General features: G+C 40.8%; 2 protein-coding genes across 11 annotated transcripts in view; both read left to right on the forward strand.

Annotated features, from left to right (window-relative positions):
• Positions 1-10836, forward strand: part of EDEM3 (ER degradation enhancing alpha-mannosidase like protein 3) — a 67136-nt gene extending 56300 nt beyond the window's left edge. For 6 of the 9 annotated variants that reach the window (XM_074389822.1, XM_074389823.1, XM_010336026.3 and 3 more), the window contains one exon: positions 6871-7487. In XM_074389822.1, the coding sequence (XP_074245923.1) occupies positions 6871-7280 (410 nt within the window). In that variant the 3' untranslated portion in view covers positions 7281-7487. Of the gene's footprint in view, positions 1-6870 lie in introns of all 9 variants that reach the window. The other 3 variants (XM_003925290.4, XM_003925289.4, XM_039460053.2) reach the window with 2 other exon arrangements.
• An 88-nt stretch (positions 10837-10924) lies between these two features.
• Positions 10925-25065, forward strand: LOC120360134 (uncharacterized). 2 transcript variants are annotated; one of them, XM_074389826.1, is made up of 5 exons: positions 10925-18149; positions 19442-19636; positions 20925-21126; positions 21225-21488; positions 21778-25065. In XM_074389826.1, the coding sequence occupies exons 4-5, from the start codon at positions 21339-21341 to the stop codon at positions 22528-22530; spliced, it is 903 nt and encodes a 300-aa protein (XP_074245927.1). In that variant the 5' UTR covers positions 10925-18149; positions 19442-19636; positions 20925-21126; positions 21225-21338; the 3' UTR covers positions 22531-25065. The 2 variants fall into 2 exon arrangements, with proteins under 2 accessions (XP_074245927.1, XP_074245926.1); XM_074389825.1 differs by having other exon boundaries at positions 21225-22469.
• The last annotated feature ends 336 nt before the right edge of the window (positions 25066-25401 follow it).

Below are 25401 nucleotides of genomic sequence, written 5' to 3' on the forward strand. Positions count from 1 at the left end.
ATGTATCTGGCCGTACTGTACCATGACAGGTACTAGTTAATGGATTATATAAGTACACTAAATAATAACATCCTTAAAATCTGAACAATAAAATGTTCTCCAGATTGCCTTTTCTAGAAATGTCATTCCACAAATACATATTTTCCCTGTGAAGTCACACAGTGCTGATTTAGCAGTCCTTTTCATATATTAATACAGAAAATAGAAGCCCTAAAAAGCCTTCACTCCTGTCTTACTCTGATAAGTCCATGCCATTAGTATAGACATATCTAAAACTGTTCTGCTAGCAGAAATTTTCTGGTTATCTTACTACACATTCTTCTTTAGAAGCTAAAAAGCATTAGAATTTTTATCAAGAGGTGTTGCTTCCTTAGGTCAAACCTGTGACACTTCTGAAAGTTAAGCTATCCACAGTCTGTTGTTGAACAGAATTTTCCCTATCATATCTCTCAGCCTTTCATTTTTCCAGAATTTCAGTTCATAAAGGTACTTAGTTATTCCAACCCTGTGCCTACAAACAAAAGGCGATGTGTTGTTAACCTTTAGGTCTAAATTGAAGTAGTTTACAATTAAATTTCCTTTTTTCAATAGTATTTCTTGCAGGGAAGAAACATCAGCATTTTTAAGTTCCAATACATTGTCATGCTTGCAACTTAAGAGTGTGAGCCTATAGTTTCTTAAAGGCTCTAGACATGTTTTCAGCCTACTCTATTTGTGTCAATCTGGTAAAGAGACAAGAGAAAATAGAAGAAAGAAAAAGAAAGTTCCATTCTTTGCCCTGCTCTGATTTAAGTCAGGCAGGGCCACTTTTCTTGATTATCCCTCACTGAACTTGATTGGGGTGAATGTTCTACAGCTGAACTGTAGACCTTAAGTTGCTGTTGGAAAGGATTTGATCCCCAGGAGAAAAATCTAGTACATATGCAGATAAACTCTACCTGGAGAGAAACATTTGAAACGTTCTTCTTAGCAGAGTTGATACTTAACCTCCCCTTCTCCATCCAAGGCATGCTTTCTCGTGCATTTTCACCTTTGCACCATCTCTTCCCTTTTTCTGGAAGTTCCCAATCAATCCCTATCCTTTTCCTCACGGCCCTTTTCCTCTTTGAGAACATTTAGACATCCTAAATTTCAAATGCCAACTTCTTGAGGAAATTCTCTGTTATTCTCCTAGGTAAAATTTAAGGTCTTTGTTTTGTTTTGTTTTGAGACACAGTCTTGTTCTGTTGCCCAAGATGGAGTGCAGTGGCATGATCTTGGCTCAACTGCAACCCCGGGTTCAAGCAATTCTCCTGCCTCAGTCTCCTGAGTAGCTGGGATTACAGGCGTGCGCTACCATGCTCGGCTAATGTTTGTATTTTTAGTAGAGACGGGGTTTCACCATGTTGGTCAGGCTGGTCTTGAACTCCTAACCTCATGATCCACCTGCCTTGGCCTCCCAAAGTGCTGGGATTACAGGTGTGAGCCAGTGCACTTGCCAAGGGTGTCTTTTTAATATAGTTCTACTATGATACTTATATAGTTCTTTGCCTACTTCTCATCTCTATATTCCTTGCTTTCAGTAAACATTTAATGTACAGATGAATGAATGAATGGTTGTACGACATCCAATCTCTAAGTCTTTGCCAAGGTTCACTTCCCGTTTTATTATTAAAACATACTGATTTTCTTTTCTCTGTATTTTGAGATTTTCTCCATTATTTTTTCTTGTATTCCTATGTACCATTCCTGAATTTAATATTGTGGTTGTTATGCTCTTAGGTGTTTGATGGGACATACTGTTGAAAACAGGCATCAAGATTTGGATCAAGATTTTAGGATCAAGATTTGTAGCGGTGTAGCAGATTTTAACTCTTCTTTTTGTGGTTCTCTGACATCTTTAGTAGTTCTATAGTTCCTTCAACTTGCGAAAACTAAAATATTTTCTTTTATGGGTATCTTCAAAGTTCTCTCTCTCTCATTTCTAAATATATGTAGTGTTCAGTAACTTGCTTTTTACAGTTAAAGCTGTATTAAAGACATTCCTTCAAGCTAGTAGGATAGCAAAATTTATTATTTTGAAAGCTACATTGCATTCTGTATTGTGACTGTACCGTAATTTATTTAACCATGTCACTATTAGGCATCTACATCGTTTTCAGGTTTTTTGTTTTGCCGCTGTATGCAATGATGTAGGTAACATTCTTGTACATTCCTTCTTACATATGCATACTTTTACTTTTCTAGAATTTTGAGGTTTACTAAAATGGAATGGTGGCGGGAAGGATATGGATCTTTTAGCTTTAATAGATGTTGCAAGTTGCATTCCAAAAAAGATTGTAGCAGTTCACATCCCTTCCAGCAAGATGTGAGAGTATATGTTTCTTCCTAATTTTAGTCAGCATATTTCCCTTTATAGGTAAATTTTTTGTTTTTTCTCTTTTTGAATTGCCTAGTCATATATTTAGCCTTCTTTAAATAAGATTCTGTGTCTTTTCTAGGTATTTTGTAGGATCTCTCTATTTGTGTGTGTGCATTTCTTTTCCTGTATTTACATACATACACATAAAGAAATAGAAGCTCTGTGAATTATCTGGAAAAGACACACACATGCAGAGACAGAGAGGTTACACACCCCCCCCAACACACACACAGACACCCACATACAATTTTCCCAACATGTCATCTTTTCACTTTGTTTATGTAACTTTTATAACATTTTTATGTAATCAGAAATAATTAATTTCTTTAAGATCCCCAGGTCTCCCTTCTCACTTTAGAAGATCACTCCATCCTATTTTTACATAATATTTTCCTAAATTGTGGCATTTTTTAACCATTTTTTAACATATTGGTCTGTAAATCATATGGAATTTTAAAATAGAAGTCTTTCTTTCAATTGAGTTGTCAGTTACTAAATACCATTGATGAAGCAAACCCTGATTCTCCTTCAGCTAAACTGTCATCTTTGCTATATAACAAATACTCTTGCAGAGTTGGATCTGCTTCTAGACTTGCCCTTCTGTTCTACTCATCTGTTTATTTTTGTGCCAATAATACAACAATTTGCTTTTTGAGTAAATTTTATTATCTGATAGGGCAAGTCCCCCCCCCACTGATTCTTCTTAGAATTTTGTGACCTTTGACATGTGCTGTTCCATAGAAACTTTAATTGTATCTGGTTCTAAAATGGAAACAGGAAGTACAAATGAGATTCATTTTGAAATTATATAATTGCATACTTTACATATAAATTAGAAAAATGTTAAATATTAAGACTTTTAAGAATATACCTATAAATTTAATCAAATCTTGTTTTAGGTTCTCATGATTTTATAGTATACAGGTCTTATACCTTTTATAATAAATCTAATTCTGTGTTTTGTAGCTTATATTTTTATTACGAAAAGGTTTAATGATTATATTTTTAGCTAGTTATTGCTACTATAAAGCAGTTACTGATATTTGCAGTCTCATTACCAAATTCATTTATCAATTTTAATAGTATTTTTTATTAGAGTTGCTTTGAAAGTATATTATCACAATTTGAAAAATACAAATAATTTGATCTTTTTCTGTATTTACATTGATTATTCTACTTTCTTGCCCAACTGCATTAGCTAGATTCCCAAATTAATGTTGTATATGTAACCCTAGGAGAGTGTTTGATCACAAGCACAATCTTCATTACCAGGTAACCCTACACCTTTTCCTCTTCTTCTTCTAATCTGGAATAATAGAATCTAGAAAGAAACTTGGAGTTGTTTTTCTTTTTTTTCCCTGAGGCAGAGTCTTGCTCTGTCGCCCAGACTGGAATGCAGTGGCATGATCTCAGCTCACTGCAATCTCTGCCTCCCAGATTTAAGCGATTTTCCTGCCTCAGCCTCCGAGTAGCTGTAATTGCAGGCATGTGCCTCGGCCTCCCAAAGTGCTGGGATTACAGGTGTGAACCACTGCGCCTGGCCAGAGGTTTTTCTTTGTGTTCTCTCTTGAATTTAGGGGACCTAGGGTAAGTAAACCGACAGTAGCCAGCTACCTTCGTCTTTCTTTGGTCCCATCATTGGTTTCCCTAATTGCCTAGTTGTACCTTTTTCACAGCTTAGAAGACAGAGATTGTCTGGAACTCCTCAGTCCACCTCTCAACCCCCCATCCCCCAAAAAAGAAACAACAACAATAAAAAACCCTAGGAATGTAAACTTTCAGAGTCAGGTCATCCCACCTAATCAGGGTGAATATATGTGTGTGGTAGGGGCAGAAAGGGGGGATCCCTTTCTTCTCCATCTTAAAGGGTTACAGCTGACAACTCTGTTTAAAAAAATAAAAAGGACGCGGTGGCTCAAGCCTGTAATCCCAGCACTTTGGGAGGCCGAGGCGGGTGGATCACGAGGTCGAGAGATCGAGACCATCCTGGTCGACATGGTGAAACCCCGTCTCTACTGAAAATACAAAAAACTAGCTGGGCGTGGTGGCACGTGCCTGTAATCCCAGCTACTTAGGAGGCTGAGGCAGGAGAATTGCCTGAACCCAGGAGGCAGAGGTTGCGGTGAGCCGAGATGGCGCCATTGCACTCCAGCCTGGGTAACAAGAGTGAAACTCCGTCTCATTAAAAAAAAAAAAAAAAAAAAAAAAAAGGTTAACAAGAGAAAGCATAATAATTATGTGTACATGTGTGCACAGGAGCCATACAAAATATGAAAGGGGACAGGTGGTTGAAGCTGACCCTCTTGTTCCGGGAAAGGAATACAAGGGAATGAATGGGCCCAATGCTCAATGATTGGTAAATGATTCTCTTTGCATATTGTCCAGAGAAAGTCCCCCGTTAATCTCTTGGAGCTATCCCCAGAAGAAAAAGTCTGTTTGGGTGTGGTGAGGACCCCAATCTACTCTTCTCTGATGGCTTTTTTTCTTTGTTTCTTTCTTTTTTTTTTTTTTTTTGAGACAGAGTTTCACTCTGTCAGTCAGGCTGGAGTACAGTGGTGGGATCTTGGCTCACTGCAACCTCTGCCTCCCGGGGTCAAGCAATTCTCCTGCCTCAGCCTCCCAAGTAGCTGGAATTACAGGCGTCCACCACCAAGCCTGGCTAATTTTTTATATTGTTAGTAAAGGCAGGATTTCACCTTGTTGGCCAGGCTTGTCTTGAACTCCAGACCTCAGGTGATCCGCCTGCCTCAGCCTCCCGAAGTGCTGGGATTACAGGCATGAACCACTGCGCTTGGCCTCTGATGGCTAAATTTTTTTCTGCTTGATGAGAGTCCTAAGGAGGGATTCTTGAGACAACTGCATTTCTTTTGGAAAGAAGCTTCCTTTGATAAGAAAATTCTAGAGAGAGTCCTCCCAGTTTCTTCCAGAAAGAGGATCATAGAGACAGGGAGGCAGGAGAGGCAGGGGAAGGTCAGAGACAAATTTTGGTTCTGAGGCTTATTTCTGAGGCCTTTCAGTTTTCCAAGCATTCATCATGCGGAAGCACCATATTTTGAGTAATTGTCTTCTCTGTCCCAACAGAACCCACCCATACTTTCTGCATATCTACACTTCCTTTGGTTTTTCTGTTTTTTGCATAAATCATCGGCCCTCCCTTCTTTGACTATTGTCTGTACTTGTATTTTAAATCTCAGCTCAAGTGTCACTTTCTGAAGGAACCTCTCAAATCCCTTTACAGTGGTCCATCTGTATCTGTGAGTCCTGCCCCTGTGGATTCAACCAACTGTGGATAGGAAATATTCAAGAAGGAAAAGTCCGTATATTGAACATACACGGACTTCTTTTTTTGGTCATTATTATTATTCTCCAAACAATGCAGTACGCCAATGATTTGCCTAACATGTATGTTGTATTAGGTATTATAAATAATCTAGAGATGATTTAAAGTATATGGGAGGATGTGTGTCAGTTATATGCAAATACTGTGTCATTTTACATAAGGGATTTGAGCATCCAACATCCTTATCTTTCTTTCATAGCATGTCACAGTTGAGTTTTCTATTTATTTTCTGTGATTATTTGCATAATAAATATCTTTTCCCCCCGTTCGACTGTAAGACCCATAAGGGCAGGTATAGCATTTGGTATTGCTCCTCATTTTATCCCTAGCACTGTGCAGATCACTTGGAAGACACTTGCTGGCCAACTGCATCACAGAGGCAGAGACTGAACAGGATGTAGCATTTGGGTGTCAGTGCTATTTTAAGTACTTTCTTATAGGAACCCCAAATAAAATGCCTCCATTGGTTTCATTGTATATTCATTATAAGAGGTTTAACCCACCCTTCAGCCTTCCAGTGGATTTTAGAATGACTATATCTTATAATTCATGTGCCTACAATAATAGAATTTTATAAATAATCTCAGTTCTTGTCTGAGATTCTTGTCAAAAAAATATTTTTGATCAATCACTCATTCAAAAAAAATCTGTGTTATCTGCATCTTTATGGCTTACTGAGTAGGAATATCACTTTACAAAGCAATATTATTTTAAAATATAGCAATGGTGTATGCTGCTTAAAATGGATTCTATTTGATACGTTCTCATGTGTAAGCTTAAGGTATCTAACAAATTTTAGCCATACCTTACAAATCTCTATATATTTTAGTATTATTATTGGTTAGTGTACTTCTCAGCTTACTAATGTCCACTGAAGTCAGTCTTAGTTACTGTCATTCCTTCCAATTTGGAAAAATATTTATTTTCTAATACTGACACATTTTGCACAGTGAATATATAGGAAAATGTGAATGCCTAAAGACAGTCTTCATTTCATTGCTGATGTTCACATTCTGCATTAACATGATTCTCTTTAACTTGTTATTTCATCTTCTTGCAAAAACCAATATGGTTTTGAAGGTACGTTTTTTAAGAGAAGTAGCATGAGTTTTGTTTCTTTCTCATGCAGATCCTGAAATGGAAAATGAAGAACAATCATCCCCTGAAAATGATTCTCAGAATCAGAGTGCTGAACAAGTTTCATCAAGTTCTCAGGAGGTTGATTCGGTTGATCAAGAGTCTTCCGAGGAAAATTCTCTAAACTCTCCCCCAGAATCATTATCCCCAGCAGATATGGACAATGCTGCAAGCATCTCCCCTTCTGAACAGACTTCTAATCCCACAGAAAACCATGAGACTACAAATCTTAATGGTGAATGTACAGATTTAGATAACCAGCTTCAAGAACAATCAGAAACTGAGGAAGATTCCAATCCTAATGTTAGCTGGGGTAAAAAGGTCCAGCCTATAGACTCCATATTAGCAGACTGGAATGAAGATATAGAAGCATTTGAAATGATGGAGAAAGATGAGCTATGACTTGCTAAACAATCTGTTGGTAGGTATTTAAAAAGAGAAGGTAAATGTGTGTGGTTAATAGACACCCTGATACTAAGCAGGCTCTCTAATGGGAGGCTTTATGTATGGTGAGAACAACCACGTTCTGACTGGCGTAGTTATCCTAAGAATCTGGAGCATGCTGTGTTAGAAATGGCCTTGTTTAAAACTGTCCCATCAAAAATGGAAATCCACAATTCCCCTTCAAATACAGCACTGCAACACCTCAGCCAGGCCGAGGTTACTGAGCATTCCTGGGAACCAGATTTCTGTAGTCTGTGCAGAGACAAGAAACAAAATTCAGTTAATAGTGGAGTGGGGAATAGGAGTTTGGATGGTCTTCTAATTAAAGGAAGCTCGCCTTTCTTGGTTTGGGGGTTAGAGGCTCTTTTGGGAAGATGTATATGATGTATTGTGGCATTCTGATTATGCTGCCTTCACAAAAACACTCTTAAGTGACCTAAGTGGTTATGAAGCAAATGCATTTATGGTGAAAACAGTCTTTGCTCATCACTTTCACTTGTTTAATTTCGTTACAAATGATCAAGATGACTTGATTTTTTTGTTCCCTCTTAACAATGTCCTTTTTATTTAAACCAAAGGTGAAGCCAGTGTACTGTCTCAGTGAGTTCTCTGCATAAAGACTAATCAGTGGGACCAGGTCAAAAGGTCATATAATAGATTGTGGAGATTGCTTACCTAAGAGTCCTGAAAACGGATCAAGGGGGAAACTATAGTGTTGCAGTAAGAACCTCCCACTGAGCCTTCCACGGGGAAAGCCGTGACTACTCCGAAATGGAACCTAGCGTTATATCCTTACAAGGTAGTTTGTAAGTCTTTTCCAGTTCATTTCTCATAGAGGTGGGTACCTCGAGCCATCAGCCTTACTCCATCCTGTTTGGTATGCAATTTGAGCTACAGGGCTCGTATCGCCAACAGCTATATACATTTTGTTCCATTTTTCTGTCTTACAGAGCCACAAAACTGTGGTTAGTGTTTTAAAATTCCTGGAATAACTACTGTTTTTCTCCTTTGAAACTTAGGTTTCTAAAGTTGCGCCTAAGGAGTCTGTCACATTTTCTGTCAATCATGGTTTTTGTTTTTGTTTTTAACAGATATTCCTTCTGATATGGACTTGAAAATTATAGTGACCTGTGTTTAAAAAAAAAAAAAAAAAGTACAGTAGCAAGGACATATAGCCATAGAGCTTAATGAGAATCCCCCACCCCTTCTTTTTGTTGTTATAGTCTGTTGCTGGCCACATTTAAGTTTTAACTTTTTAAAAATTTTGTTGTTGACATCTGTAGAAAGCCCTGTAGTTGAAATCATGGCTTTATTCATTTTATTTATTTTTTTAAACTAGCCTGAATCAGTTCTAAAGGAATATTTGAGAGACGTAATTTTTTTCTCTTTTCCATGACATTACACAATAACCTTTCCCTAAAACACAGTTGTGAGGTACTGGTGAGCTGTAAGTGGAGCTGTTAAAAACAGCAGTGCTGTATTGTAGTTTTGTATATTCGTGTACAGTATGTCTTAGATCCCAGTAAACAGATTCTTTTCTGAGAGGATAAATACCTGCATTCAGATATTCCAGCTAAACATAATTGAGTCAGGGAGTAATAAATGTAATGGAGAATTCACTTTGGGGAGGGGGAAAAAGAATAGTATACAAGACCCTTATTGGCTCTTAATTATACCTGAAACCAAAATGGATAATTTTAGTCTCTCTGCATGTGAGATTTGGTGTAACAAGATAGAACTATAATATATATAGTATATGGAAGGATAGACATAGTGCTTTGTTCATTTTAATTGCAAAGCTGCCAAAATAGCTGAAGCTTAATTACTTGACTTGCCTTGATTTATAGGACTGGGGCTTGGAGAAAATGAACAGATGTTCCTCTAAGACATTGATTACAGAAGCCTTATATACATGGATTTGATTTTGTATTTGTAGCTGAAAGCCATTGTTGTCTAAATCTAACTTTTCTTAGTTACCAAAACAACATAATTTCTTTTCCAACAAGGAGAACTGTATGTGGCACGAAGGATTGTGTGACACGCTTGGAAAAGCCAGCTTACTGCCACTCTCTTCCTTTGGCCATTAGAGGGAGTTGTTGCCCTTCATTGACGTTTAGAAGCAAATTGTTCACTTGTTAAGAAAAGTAAATCCTAAAGAAAAAAAAAAAAAAAACGGAAAGGAAAAAATTTAACCAATTTTTCTTAATACCCCGAAGGAATGACACTCAATTTTTCCCTAAATAAGAAAAAAGGACATAATGTTCAGTTTAAAAACACCGATGTTGTAATTGATGCTACATTCATTTACGTACTTGATGTAACTGCCACAGAGTTGTTCTTGAGTTCATTAAAAATTCCAAAGGCATTAGTTTTGTTTTTTTTTTTTTAATGTTTTGTTTTTTAGTTACCTTTTATAGACATTTTAGTAACTTGCTAAAGATTCAGGGGATTCTGTGAAACCCCAAATTTAGAAACATCTGGTCTACCTCAGTTAAATGTTGACTGCTTAGAAATAGAGCTGAAGTGATCACCACAGCCATAAAATTGTATGACTAAGAAAGATGTATATAATGTTTACAAGTCTGGAATCAAGTAAGGATTTTAGCTGAAAGTTAACAGATAGTAGAGCAAGTATTTAATTCAGGTATTTTCAAGTTTTAAAACTTGTTTACCTACTAAAAACAAAATAGCTAGAGTTTTTTTCTGCATATAAAAGTCCATCGAAATGAGATACCCTTATTTGCAGTACTTTTCCCACAAAGTTGTAAGTGTAAAAGAATTGTAATTTACTAGATATGTTTGGTATGGGATAGATATTTTGTTGGGTAGGTTTTCTTAAACGGTACTAGGCTTCCAGAAAGAGGATAACTGTTTCAGAGCAAATTAACTTTTGCCATTATACTTCTCCCTTTTTCTTTACGGTATTAGTAAAATGAAAAATTATACACTCTCTGATTTTAGCTTCACTAATATAATTACTCTCTCAAGAAGTTTTAGAAAGTTACCATCACACAGCCTTTTTATAGTAAAGCCAGCATTTGTTCTCTCACCAAACCCCATGCCAAATTCATCATGAAGAAAGCTCAGCATAAGTAATTCAAATACTGCTTATAATTTTAGAGGAGGGTAGAATTTAGTAAATATTCCAGCCGGTCGTTTTATGCACAAGGCTTCAGTCAGAACATAGGAAAAAAAAAAAAAAAACATTCTGTGAATGAAATATTGTATGTTCAGATTTTATAAAAGACATTTTTAAAAGCCCAATTTACAGCCGTATATTTTCTTATGATGTAATTTATGAAAAAGATGTCTGTACTAACAGGTGCTGCAACACTACTGTCGTTGGATTTTATTGTTTGGTGATAAATGTATACAATATTTCTAAGGGAAACTATGTACTGTGATGTAAAAGTCTGGGCAAAATGTATATAATCCTGTATATAATTGTGTATTTGATTATAATTACTGATTGTAAAGATTTAATAAATATGTAAATATTCTGGTTTAGTTTTAATTTGAATTTTTATAATTACTGTGAATATCTTTATACTGTTATGTCTTAATGTTTACCACTCTGTTTTCCTTTTTTTTTTTTTTTAACCTTTTATCCTCAGGGGAGTTAATTCTGGGGGACATCTTGGCTGTAAAAACCCAGGCTTGTGGGCTACAGTAAGGATTTTGGACCTTGTTCTAAGGGTAACATAAGAAATCAATGAAGGGTTTTAAACAAGTCAGTAGCATGCAGAAAGGTAATGGTAAGTGAGTAAAACTCTAGAATTGTATACAAAGTATGATCCAGTGCTTGCTCACTCTACACACACACACACACACACACACACACACACACACAATGACATTGACTTATTTATTCAACAAAGATGATGTGCATGCATGCCTTCTGGATGCCAGACAGTAGGACCTGGGGTGGTTGTAGTGGACAAATGGACGAATGTAAAGAAGATAGAAGATAAAGTGGCAAATAAAAAGGACACAGATTATGAAGAAAAAATTACGGTGCGGGGGTGGAGAGTGATGGAAGTCATGGAGAGAGGTTCTAGTTAAATAGTCAAAATACTAACAGTGGTTATCTTGGATTGTAGGCAATTGCTATTTCCCTATTTGTATATGTCTGTATTTTCCTAAGTTTCCAAAGTAAGCATTATGATTTTAAAAATAAGTAGTTTAGATCAGTGAAAGAACAGAAGAGAACATAAAAAATAAACACCAGGTGGAGCGTGGTGGTGCACACCTATAATCCTATCTCCTCCTCAGGAGGCTGCGGTTGGGAGGATCTCTTGAGCCCAGAACTTTGAGACCAGCCTGGGCAACATAGAAGACCCTGTCTACAAAACAAAAACTGAACTCACCCCAGAATTCTCCCATCTTGTGTTTCCTCACGATTCCACCAGTCCCATGTGTACTGCACACCTACCATGGACATAAGCAGCGTTTGGCTGGGATTCAAAACCTTGAGAGGAGATGAGGTTAACCAAGAAAACTGTGGAAGAGGGAGAAGAGAAGATCTAAAATAGAGCCCTGAGATTCCTAGAATCTGAGGACAGCAGAGGAGGAAGGACTTTTGTAGAAAGGAATGAAAAAGAGCAGTTGGAGAGGTGGGAGGAAAAGGCTGGAGCAGTGGATAAAAACCAAGAGCATTTCAAGGAGGGAGTGGCAAATAGCCTGAAACCCCCAAAAAGTTGTCTCGGTTTTAGCAACTTTTTCTGAAGTCCCCTACCCCATCAAATACCCACAGGAGGCAGTGGGGACTTGGTGCAGGCAGACTGTCGCTGTGGAAGAGTGTGTGGCTCCATCTTTCAGTATTTGACAAAAAACAAACCCAGGTGAAATCTTATTGTAAAACATTGTTCAAGTGAAACAAAAGAAATGTGACAGCAAAGGTCTCCAGTCTGCAGCCCCCGAGCTGTCGGACCCTTACCTCCACACATGCGTGTACAAGGAAGACCGCGTTTATTTTTAGAGGATCATTCACCTATTTCCAGTTCCACATTTAGCATACGCACCGAAGACCTCTTTCAACTGTTGAAATTTTCTTATTTCTTAATGGCTCTGGTGGTGATTAAGTGGCTTTTTAAAGGTAGATTATTCATCTAATCAAGTAGGTCAATGAAAAGTAGACATCCATTCCATCCATTCACCTTCCTACAATTACTCTTTTTAAAAAAAATTTTTTTGAGAGAGGGTCTTGCTGTGTTGCCCAGGCTGGAGTGCAGTGACTATTCACAGGTGATAGCGTCATGCACTGCAGCATGAAACTCCTGGCCTTCAGTCCTCCCACATCAGCCTCCCAAGTAACAGATTACAGGCGCATGCCTCCATACCTGGCATCACCTTTCTGTATTTTGTAATGTCAACCTTTGAGACCATCTTTAACCTGAGGCAATGAAAGTTTCTCTCTTGAATCCAGTTCAGGTCTTGCTTCCATCAACTGGTCTGGCCAGACTGCTGACTCACCTTCGCCCCACCTTCTTCCTTCTCTGGTTCTTGAGCCCCATCCAAGCCACATACTCTCCTAAGGTAAATCTGTAAGCTTCTGCTCAGCTGGTTCCTTCAAGTGGTTCCTTCAAGTTTCAGTACCTCAAAGAGAACTGGTCCAGGCCAGCTCGCTAAGCTATGTGCACACTAGTATCCTCCTTGCAGCCCTATAATAAAAAACCAACACCTTTTTTTTTTTTTTTTTTAAACAATTTTACTGTGTCACCCAGGCTGGAGTGCAGTGGCGTGATCTTAGCTCACTGCAACCTTTGTCTCCTGGGTTCAAGCAGTTCTCCTGCCTCAGCCATCCTAGTAGTTGGGCATGCAACACCATGCCCAGCTAATTTCTGTATCTTTAGTAAAGATGGGATTTCACTTTGTTGGTCTGGCTGGTCTCGAACTCCTGAACTCAAGTGATCTGCCAGCCTCAGCCTCCCAAAGTGCATTACAGGTGTGAGCCATCGTACCCAGTCAGAACCACCACTTTTTGAACCCTCACTAGGCATTAACGTATACTGAACGCTCTATACATGGGATTCCTTGTCCATATGGCAACCTTGCAAGGTATCTATGATTTCATTTAAGTGGCTTGCCCAAAGCCACAGAGCAAGTTAGATGGGCCTGGGATTTGAACCTAAATTAGCCTGATTTCTGTGATACAGACTGACTCTCCTAACTATGAACAATTACCTATTTGAACCAAGTGTGAGTAATATGGCTGCCGTGAAGGCTGACTCAGCGATCCTTACAAACAACATTCACCTCCCAACCAGTCAGCTACCAAAAGGATCTGAGAGTCGAAGGTACTTAGCACTTCCCAAGGAGGGTGGGAATAGGAGAATGGACTGCTTACAGCTTCAGGCCTCATGTTCTCTTGTCAGAGGATATTAATGAGACTTCAAAATGGTAGAGAGGAGAGAGGTCTCCCTGTCTCCAGGGCAACTCCCAATTTTTCTGATGTTGGCTCTAGCATTTCATCATCTCCTGTCAGGATGGCCCCACTTACGAAACATACAAACCACACAAGAAACACACGTGTCTTACCAGCTTATCACCGGCCTGGGAGACGCTTGAGAAAAAGCAAAAGTTTGGCCTCATCACTTTATCTCAGCTTTGTCCATGCCTGGCTCTTGAAAGGCACTCACTAAGCTCTTGCGGAGTGAACTGAATCAAACACCTGCTTCAGAATGAGTGAATGTCTTCTGTCACTTCCCCAAATCACATTTATCCTGAAAGGGCTGTGATTTGCGATCACTGAGAAATGTCAAAGAAACGATTGCCAGCTTTGAAGACAGTTGAATCAAGGTGGTCCTAAACATCTTTTTTAGTTGGAAGTAAACGTTGAAGAGAGCGCAATTCATGTCAGAGTCTCAGAATTTTAGAGCCAGAAGATTTTTAAAGTTGTCACGCCATTGATTCTCCTAAGTTGTCACGCCATGGATTCTCCTCATTGGACAGAAAAGAAGACGGACGCCAGAGGTGGGAAGTGACTTGCCCGAGGTCATACATCCCCAGAATTGATTGTGACCTTAGGCAGCATGAAGGTTCTGGTACAGCTCATCCTCAGGCCTTACAGCCTGAGTTCCTCTGGGCCGTGCAAGTTAACATTCAGCCAGAGGGATGATGACTAACTTCAGAACTTCAGAGCTGCCCCTGAGATGCCTTGGCAAAACTTTAGGGCTCCACTGAGCACAGTGTAAAAACTACTGAATTAGGTGATGTATTGTTCCTCATTTAAACTTTCAGCATATTCAAGCAAAAAGGTCTCTTAATTCCCTGTAAACTGGCTATTGTCATTAGCAGCATTTATTCTCTCCTTTCCTGATGAATAAACTCATTAATGAAAGAATACACCCTGTACTTTCTTTTGTGTTGTTATTCATCTATCTGAATCAACACAGTGTGGGCAGAGCTCGAAATGCTGAGAGCAAGATACAGATCTTTTGCTGGGGGGCCTCTTGTGGGTCTCGAAGTCAAGGGTTCCCAGGCTTTGTGGTGATGGCAAAAATGGTCCTCTTTAGACTAAAATTACTGAATCTGACATCTCTAAATTTGAAATTCTGAGTAAGAAATACAGGAAAGAATGATAACCTTTCATCTCTGTATAGGTAGGGCAATAATGGAAAATTCTTGGCTAATCAAGTGAGAGGCATCTCATTTTAAGCCAGTGCTTTCTAAACCTCTGTGAGACAGAGCACAGTGACTCACACCTATAATCCCAGCACTTTGGTAGGCTGAGGCGGGCGGATCACCTGAGGTCAGGAGTTCGAGACCAGCTTGGCCAACATGGTAAAAAAAAAAAAAAAAAAAAAAAAAAAAAAAAAAAAAAAAAAAAAAACCATCTCTACAAAAATACAAAAATTAGCCAGGCATGGTGGCGGGCACTTGTAATTCCCACCTACTCAGGAGGCTGACGCAGGAGAATTGCTCAGGAGGCAGAGGTTGCAGTGAGCCTAGATGGTGCCACTGCACTCCAGCCTGGGTGACAGGGGTTTGGGGGACCAAAACAATCCTCTGTGAAACTCTCTACTACCTTTGTCATAATAATGCCCATTTATTGGGTGTTTACTATCGGGTATGGAGAACTTGTCAGCCAGCCCTCCGGCGCAGGGTCTCCAGCTGCCTCCCAATAGCACTGGCAGCGGTGGACAAGGTGACAGCCCAGGCGGCCGGCCAGAGGAGAACTGCCACCAGAGAAAACGTGCGTCAGAGTGTGTGCTACACCCAGATAGTACATTGTGTAATCATATCCTACCCCGTAAATACATACAATTACAATTTGTCAATAATAAAAAGAGTGTTTTCCCAAAGTTGTTGCATTAAATCAGTACACAGTCCCATCAGCAACGTGTAAGAGACCCTATGGACCCACATCCTTCCCAGGCATTGTCAGATGTATTACTTCTATTCAGGAAAACAAGAATGCTCCTCAAAACAACCAAATTACAACAATAACAAAACTGCCTTGTCCTCCCTTCCCCTAGATTCTGGGAAAGATTTGGGGCACAGGAGGTGATGTGGAAAAAAACGACCCCTCCACCTGAAGAAAACAAGACGGCCTATTACGGTAATCACGATGATGGTTATCGCGATTAAAGTGAGTATTTCCAGAGCTGGGATAGAAGCAAAAGAAATTTTCACACATTGGACATATCCTCTTTCCTTCCTTTAATGATCTCTGGCCTTAGTATTTTCTGTAGTAATTTAGGAAATAAAGCAACAAGGTTTTGGCCATCAAAACCTGAATGCAAATAAAGAATGATCCCCTAAGTTAAAAACATTAACCTGGAGAGATTGCGTTATGATAGAGGCTGAGGTGCTGCGCAACAATTCCTATGGAACTATTGATTATTGGTCCCCTAAGGGGATACTTAGTATTGATTGCACTGGTCAGTCCTCTTGCAGTAACACACAATTCAGATGATGGATAAAGAACAATTGTTTGGAATTTATACAGAGAGCAACAACTCTATTATCTGGAGACATGGCATTAGTAGGACCACAACCAAAAATAGTATGGTCAATGTTAAGAGTTGAATAAAACGAATTTTGAAAAATGCCTATGGCCGTAAACCAAGAAAAGTCTGGGAAGGAAAATACAATAGAGAATCAGGCTCTAGTTCTTCATTAGAAATTTACAAGAAATACAGCTCTGAATCTAAAGAGCTTTTAAATGACCCATATATTTTGGTGGTAGGAGAGTTATAGATTAACTTTAGTAAGTCTAAAGAGTATATAATGAGACTGAACACAATCGGGAGAGAATAAAACAGCGTCTGGAAAGGCCTTTAGACAGCAAGCAAGGAGGAGGGACCCCAAAGGACTCAACACCCCTTTTCAGCAGGAAGTAGTTACAGAAGAACGACTTCTGCCCTGTTTTCCAAAAGATTTTTGGGTCCCAACTCCTTAAGAAATGTAAGAGTAGGTAATTTTTTTTTCTGGATATAAAAATGCTCTATTAGGCAACGTTGCATACTATAAAAATGCTTCAAAATGCAGCAGGAGATACAAAGACACAAAGAAGTGTGTGGTGACACATGGCTCTCAGAGCACACTAAAGAATCCACACTGCTTCCCCGTCTTTACCTAGAAAAGGAAGCTTCTGGGTCACCTCCTCAGGAGGTTCCAAGGGGCTTCAGGAACCTAATAGATTGGCAGCCCTAAAATTTGGACGAAAAACACTTGGATCTATGATTGCTGTTGTGATTGTTATTAATCTGTTTTGTTTCTCTTTGTGTAGTTTGCAAGTACGGATCCCGAAGCCTCTAAGAAATAGCCCACCAAGATGGAGCCGTACTTGCTTACCTGGCTTTGTGAAGCAAAGAAGTGGGAAGATGTTGAGAAACGTGAAGTTGACCCTGCCCCCGTGGCTCCTTTGCAGAGGATACCTTTTAGTTTATAATTAGCGGTAGGCAAGTAACGGCTGCCTACTTGGCATGTCCCTGAGTTACATGTACATGTAGAACACCTGTGTATTAATAAGAATCACCTGTCAAAGAGCAAATAAATATGTGGATGAATCTCTGCCCAGGGCCTCAGTCCTGGAGAGCTGTAAGCCCCGCAGGCTCTCAGGCTGTTGGTCCCCAGGATAGATCCACTCTGCTGGGAAAAAAAAAACTCCTCCACCAACAGCTTCTCAAAACTCTCCAGTTCCAGACAGCCTCTCCTAGCAATGGAGTGGAAGCAGAATGGGGGCGTGAGAAGGTAGGAAGCTGCAGAGTTTTGTGTCACGGGGACTCGTTCTAGCAGATGGTGAAATTATGCTGCAGGTCTGAATTAGAAACACCTCTCTCTCTCCCCCTTCCTCCCTCCCTCCCTCTGTCTCCTATCCTCCAGAAATACAAACGCTGGACTAGCCGATTTTTATTCTGTGAAATATGTGCCCAAGCTATTTTCTTTGTTACCCTCTTTGCAAGTATCTGAGATCTGACCCGCTTACCTTTCTGTTTTGCTTGACTGTGGAGTAAGAACCTGCTGTTTAAACTAAGTGAGGTGCGGAGCTCCCTACGCAAGCCCTGCTGAGGAAAAAGAAATTCAGTCTTAACAATCCCAATCGGAAAGCCTGTTTCAACAATGGCACCTCGCTTGCCTCTCCTTTCAACACTGAGTCGTAGTTTTTATCATTTTGAATAGACTCGGACACCATACAGAGCACCAGATGGACATGAGGAAGTGTGATTTTGCTCATCGATTCTGAAAAAGGCAGCCCTTTTAAAGATGTACAGAAAAACAACGAGGAACCCCACTGACAAGCTTGAGGGCCACATTCCTCTCAGTTCAGCCCGGGATTTATCATTCAGCCTAGAGTGTGGGCCCGCAGAGGCTACGCTCCAGGTAAGTCAGTTCTCCAGGGGAGAGTCTGTTTTAAAGCAGGCTTGGTGGGATTCTCTCAGAGCTCTGGAGAAAGTAGGAGACTCAAGAAGGCAGCTAGCGTTCCATCCTATTTTAGATAGAAATAGAGTAGCTTCAAAATAGTCTATTTGACATATTTGGTTTCTAAATCAATTTTCTTTTTAGAAAAAAGTCCTGTTTTTAAAGGAAGCTTGGAAACCAGTATTCGTACTTTGAACCTTAATGGGAGAAAGGGTAACCTTTGGGACAGCAGAGCTGAGTAGCACAAGGTTTTTGTGGATCTCTGTTGCCAAGAGCTGGGTCCACATGATTCCAAAAGCAAATACATGGGAAAACAAGGCTTGGATCTTCAGATAAAAAGTAAGAAGCCAAACCCACACTCTTGTTCCAATATGATGTAAGACTAATGAGGCGGAGAACTGTGCCACATTTGTTCCCCACTCTATTCTCGTGCCTAGAGTGCCTGATACACAGTGAGTGTTAAAAAAAGTTTGATAGAAAAAGACAAAAGAGGGTGGAGGGAGACATACCGTGTGGGCAGGGCCAGGAGTTTCTTTGCAAGATACTTTTGAGACATTTCCCAAAAATAACGACACACACACACACACACACACACACACACGGATGAAATTTCCAAGTTTTTCACCAGAGAGCATAATGAAGAAAAATTCATAATACTTAGCAAATATTTACCTCATAGACAGAAAAATTCTAACAACATACTTGTAACGCATCACGTTGAAATGACATAGGTTTCTGTGAATCCTTCAGCGAATGTTGGTTGTGGAATGACTCTCTATGAAATAGAATGAGCTCACCTGCTGCCTAGAGTTGTAAACGGACTAATTACATTTTTAGGAACATATGCCAAAAAATGATTTTGGCTTAGCAGTAATTCATTCTAAGCCATCATATCTGAAGGTAGAGAGGGAAAGCTCTGTTTTTGTTCTCTGACCCTGGAGAGGACTAACTTTTCTGTCCTCAAAGGCAGGAAGGGTTAGGTTGATGGAAATATAGGCATTCTTTGCAAAGATCAAAAAGGGACTGTAAATCATTAGCAAACATTTTAAACAAAAGGCACAAAGCATGCTCTATGGGGCACTCCTTTGACTACTTCCAAAAAATTATGCATGTTTTTATGAAAATCATACTTAACTGACCCCAGATCTGAAGGCGTATAAAATGCTGGCCCATTTATGAAGCAGGGACAGTTATTGATTGAGCTTTTATTTTGAGCATTAGCAGCTAAATCCAAAATTGGCTTTAATCCACAGAAAGAAAAGTTGAGAAAAGCTCATCACAGGACAACAGGTGATCTTGCTGTTATTCATGAGAGGTGCCTGCACAAGCTGATAAAGAGCTATCAAGGGCCGGGTGCGGTGGCTCATGCCTGTAAGCCCAGCACTTTGGGAGGACGAGGCGTATGGATCACTTCAGGTCAGGAGTTCGAGACCAGCCTGGCCAAGATGGTAAAACCCTGTCTCTACTAAAAATGCAAAACTTAGCTGGGTATGGTGGGGTGTGCCTGTAATCCCAGCTACTTGGGGGAGACTGAGGCAGGAGAATCGCTTGAATCTAGGAGGTGGAGGTGGTTGCAATGAGCCAAGATTGAGCCACTACCTTCCAACCTGGGCAAAAGAGCAAGATTCCGTCTCAAAAAAAAAAAAAAAAAAAAAAAAAAAAAAAAAAAAAAAAGCAGCAGCAGCTATCATTGCACCATGGGCCTGGAACATCACTGAGGACCCCTGAATTCTTAGAGTAGCTTTGGAAACCTCAGGCTGGCCCTTATCAAGAAAGAAATGAGCATAGCATTTGGTTACATGTCCCGTAAACTGATAGGGCAATCATATGAAGGAGAGAGGCTACATTCAATGCTTTTCTGATGAGTTCACATTGGTGAGCAAATCACCTGGGACCCCCACCAGTCAGAGGAGACCACAAACAGGTCAGCAAAGAGGTCTTCATTAGGTGATCAATTTTTTTTTTTTTTGAGGCATTAAATTACACTCCATGAGAAGACATGATCAGAATCCGTTCAGACAGGAACCTGTGATTTACACACACTTGTTCTGTGAAAGTTGTCAGAAACAAAATGGAGTCACTAATACAAGAAAAAGAAAAACACCTGACTAATAGGGCATGGAGTCACTAATACAAGAAAAAGAAAAACACCTGACTAATAGGGCCAAGAAAGGCAGTGAAGAGAGAATTCTCAGGCTTGTGTGCCTGGTGATAAAAACCATCACAAAAGACGCTGCAAAGCACGCAACCTTGCATAAAGGGCGTCACAACCCTGCACGAAACATCCCTGTGCCCAAAAACTGCCTGTCCAAGTTCGGAGGCGTCGCCCTTGTTACTGATCTTTGTAGCCAAGATCTCAAAACAATGGCATCCATCCTCCTCGTTTTTTGTTACAATTTTTGTCTTGCTCTACCTTTCTGAGTGTGCCCGTGGTTTTTACTAGGACATACGTATTCCCAATGCAGTGCCCTTCGCATGAAGCACTGCCATTCAGCATGATACTAACACGTAACACATGTCCCATCCCCTGTCGCACCTCGGACTCCCGCATAGAATCCCCAGAACAGTAATAGACTTTGCTTTGTGATTCCTCTGGCGACACATTTATTTTAGTTCTTCTGGCAGAGCTGGAGAATTAGCACGACGAATTCTCTCTGACGTTGTTTCCTCATTAGGTGTTTTGACACAGCAGGCATTCCAGTCTCTTACATTTCTTTTGTTTCTCTAATGTGCCAGGAAGCTGTCTGCTTTTTAGCTGCCTCATCGTTCAGAAATGTTACCTGCCCTGTGAAATGAGGTAGCACATGGAAGGCACCTGGCCCAGTCCGTGGCACCTGAGAGATCCTTGAGAAGTATTCGTTCCATTGCCCCGTTTCCTCTCTTTGCCTTCATACCTTCTGGTGCTTTAGTTAACCTCAAAGATAAAAATATTACCATGGTAAGGTTTACATTTTTCTTCATCCCAAAATAGAACTCAGTAACTCTATAAGCAGATACTATATGGATTCAACATTTCATCTCCTCTTCTTCTCATAGGGTACAAGATAGGGATTTTTATTCGCTCTGCTGTTTAGAGAAAGAAACCTGAACTTTTCTCAAGGAACCGAGGTTGCAGAGCGGATCTGTAAGGAACGTGGGACAAGAAGCCGCATGCGCCTCTCTTCGGAAAGCTTCCTCCTCACCCCCTGCCCCTGCCCACACACGGGCTCGCAGCGGCCAGCTGGGCCTCTGGAGAGGCCGCCACCCTGTCCCGTCCTGAAGGCGTCCCCCAGGCAGAGGACAGTGTGCCCGGCTCCAGCGGTAAGCACCCCACTCTGCGGCCCCGAGGGAATCCAGCGCGGGGCTTGGTCTTTCCCCACCCCCTCCTCCGGGCTGCCCGCGTGGAGTCCCATCTGGAATGCGGAGGAAGAATTCCCTGCAGCAAACGCACAGCTCGACCCCTCCCTCCCCGCAAGGCCTCCCTCGCCGACTCCGTGCCCAATTTCAGCCCCGAGGGGCGCGAACAGCAGGTGCTCGGGCCGCCCTCGCCCTCGGTGTTCTGGGAGCCCATTGTCTAATTTTGCTCGGGCCTGGCCCGCTTCCTTTTTAGTCCCGGGCACGTGGGCAGAGTACGAGCGAATTGGCAGGGCTGCTCCAAACGCCAGAGAACGCGGGCGCTGCCTGCTCGCCGGCGGGAGGGCCGTGTGCCCAGCCCGCGCCCTGCCGTTTCCGAGGCCGGGGCGAGGCCCCCTGCGGGGCGAAGGCTTCGCAGGGAAAATCGGGTCCCGGCAGCCGGACAGGGACGACCCCCCGAGGAGGGAGACGCAGCTGCTCGCGATGGCCGGTCAGACGGAGGGGAATCGACCTGGGACAGGGAAGGGGCCCTGGAGGGACAGAGGCGAGCGCATCCCCCAGCCCCCGGTCCGGCAGAAGCCACGCGGACCCCCAGGTTGCCGGGCGACGGTGGGGGGAAGAGGAGGCCGCCGCCAGCCCCGCAGCACCAGCGCCCTCACCTCGGGGGGACCGAAGCGTCGATCCCGCCTGCGGACGGCTGGGGGCGCTGCGCGTCAACCGGAGGCCCGGGCGAGGCAGCGGCTCCCGGGGAGAGGGCCCCGCGGCGGGGGCGGCTGCGCAGGGCGCGGCCGGGTGTCTGCGGGTCCCCCGGGGCCTCGGAAGTCGCCCGCCGTTCCCCGGCGCCGAGCTAAGGGCTTTTCCTCGCGGTGTCGCTGAATGCTCACAGCCCCCCTTTAAGGAAAACCGTCTTGTAGTCATGATTGTACTAGACATGGAAGCTCAGGGTCCCCCTGGCCCGTGGAGCGCGGTCGTGGGGCTGGCCTGGAACTCCGCGAGCTCCGCGCTCTAACCATCGGGCCTCCCGTACAGAGACACTTGGTGCGGGGACTTGAGCGCGGAAACTCTGAAGAGGGAATAATGATACTATCACTCCCATCTTGCAAGGCTTTGGGGAAGATTAGAGAGAATGTAAGAAGGTCCCTGGGAGAGGTCCTCGTGGGTTAAGGTGCGGGGGCCGCCCCCAGCCCCTCGCCGGGCGCTCAGAGGGATGTGGGGAGACTGTGGAGCCCACGTTATTGATGCTGTTTCTTTGAAATTAAACCTCCGTCAGAAAACATTGCATGACATCGAAATGGAAGAGATGTTGAGTCTGAATGTGAGGTCATAGATTTTGTTTCTATTTTTACATTTATATTTTCTAAGTAAAAATAATATGTACCATGCTTTCTTATTATCATTGTAATATGTGATGACGTATCAATTGTGGAAAATACAGAAACTGTAAAAGAGGAACTGAGAACTTTTGCTTCTCACTGTTCACCGATAACTGTTCAAATAATAACCGTGTTCAAATAATTCACAGATAACTACTGTGTTATAATAATGTGTTCAAATAATATAGTAAACTATATGAAAATCATATTTTAATCTAGTTAAAGAAAGGACAGTTAATATACTATAATAAGTGATACTGGCTCTGTCTATTCATCCAGAAGAAAGCATATTCAAAGATAAAGTTCTGATTGAATAAAGCCATAAAATAACAAAAAAATTAGGCATACATGTATATGAAAACCAGAACATATTGTCCGACATATATTTAGAATATAGATTGACACTTAAAATTTAAAAACTTTCACATGGTAAAAAAAATACCATTAACAAAATCAAGAGATGTTAAATTTAGGTAAAAGCATTTGCAACCAGATTGTAAAGAATTACAGTTAATATCTATCTATCAAATAGCTCTTCAAATTGAGAATCAAATAGCAATCTCATAGAAAAGTAAGTAAAATATACAAGTAAGAAGTTTATGGAAAGCATTCCAAAGTATCTATAAACACATGAAAATACTGTGTGCCCAGAAGAAGCCCTGTGCAGTGACTGGACTAGTTAAGCCGTTGTAGAGACAGACTGCCTAGTGATATAACCCTGGCCAAGTTATCAAACACCTCGTGTGTCAGTTGCCTTATCTTGCAAATGGGGATGATTATAGTATCTGTCTCAAGGGATTGTTGTAAGGATTGAGAGCTAATATATGTAAAGTGCTCCATGTAGAGCCTGAGCACACAGCCTGGCACAGGGCAAAGCATAATGTAAGTGCCTGCTAATGTTATGAATCAGGGAAGTGCCAATTAGAATGAGACGGTGCAGTAGCACTGCTCACCCCTCAGGTTGGTAAACATTAAAGACTGATTTCGTTGGTGGTGGGGGTTCACAGAAAAGAGTTCCTTGCTAGTGGAAACGTGGAATGTCACAGTCGTTTTTGGAGTGCATTCTGGCAATACCGCTTAGCATTTTAAATCTATGACGACTTTGACTCATCAGTTCAACTGCTGGAATCTGTTCTGTAGAAATAAAGCCACCAGTACAAGGATATTCATTGCAGCATTGCCTGTGGTGGCAAACATGGAGAAACAAACTGAGAACTCATTGAAAGAGGAATGAGTAAAACCGTGGCACATTCTCAACCATGTCATGTTGGGCAATATTTAAATAGAGCTTTACCAATGGACTTGGAGAGATTTTTACAAAATGTTTTTAAGCGATAGAAGCAAACTTCAGAGAATGTATGGGGAAAAACATTTTTGTAAAACAAATATGACAACCCTGAAATACATGTATACATGTTTGTATATTGTTACATGAACAGGAGAATGCTAAAAAAAAAAAAAAAAAAACTACACACAGGGTTATTAACTGAGCACCTGACCTTAAAAAAAGTATAGAGAAAGAGACAGATCATCTGAAATCCCACTACCTGGAGATAATCACCATAAATATTTTAGAGTCCATCGTTCATACATCTCTTATGCATATTCACGATTTTATGTGGACAGAGTTAAGGCTGTTTTTTAAATCACAAATTCCTTTACCTAGACAGAAAATACAATAAATCTAGTTTCATTTGGGGGAGTAAATTCCAACAAAATCTCACTCTGAATGAGATTCTACAATATGAGTAGAATCCTGGAGTGAAAATAGATGCTGAGAAGTGCTGACTCTTGTCGGTTAATTAACTACGTGCATTTGAGCAAGTGATTTCAGTTCTTCGGGCTCCCATTTCTCCCAGAAAATGAAGTTTAAGTAGATGAGTTATTAGCTTCCTTTCTGTTCCATCCGATACAGGGGTATTTGATGTTCCTATATTTTTAACTGTGAGAAAACCAGAATGATGTAGAGGAGGGGAAACAGAGGCTCTAGAATCAGCACCGATGTGAAATATCAAGTTTGTTATGACTGCGCATCCTTGGACTAGAGACGTAAATTCTCTAATGAGGCTCTTTGCTTGAGAAATGGAGAACTAGAACTAACAGTTGCATTAGAGAACTTAAGGAATGACTGGAAAACATACATAAAGGATTAGCATATATAATATATATACGCACACGCTTCGTGCTTTATGTATATTTCCACATCAGTGCTTTATTTATATATATGCACATATATACATGTGCGTATATTTGTAAATATAGCATAGAGTATATATGATTATATATTATCTAAGATATATATAAGGTACAATGTTTATATTATATGCATAGCAAGAAATATACATAACATGTATGTACATATGTCTATACATACGTAAATAAACATAGCAGCACTCTTGGATCTAATACTAATTAAGAGACAAAATACTTTTTAATAAACAGATTACAATAATAGACTTTATATGTAATTTCCAAAGGGCTGCTTTGTTGCTTAAGGTGAAACGTAG

This window comes from Saimiri boliviensis, chromosome 19, assembly GCF_048565385.1.
Source record: "Saimiri boliviensis isolate mSaiBol1 chromosome 19, mSaiBol1.pri, whole genome shotgun sequence".
NCBI lineage: Eukaryota > Metazoa > Chordata > Mammalia > Primates > Cebidae > Saimiri > Saimiri boliviensis.

Coding starts and splice junctions, on each gene's coding strand:
- LOC120360134 (XM_074389825.1), top strand. CDS start 21,339: ATGCGCCTCTCTTCGGAAAGCTTCCTCCTCACCCCCTGCCCCTGCCCA.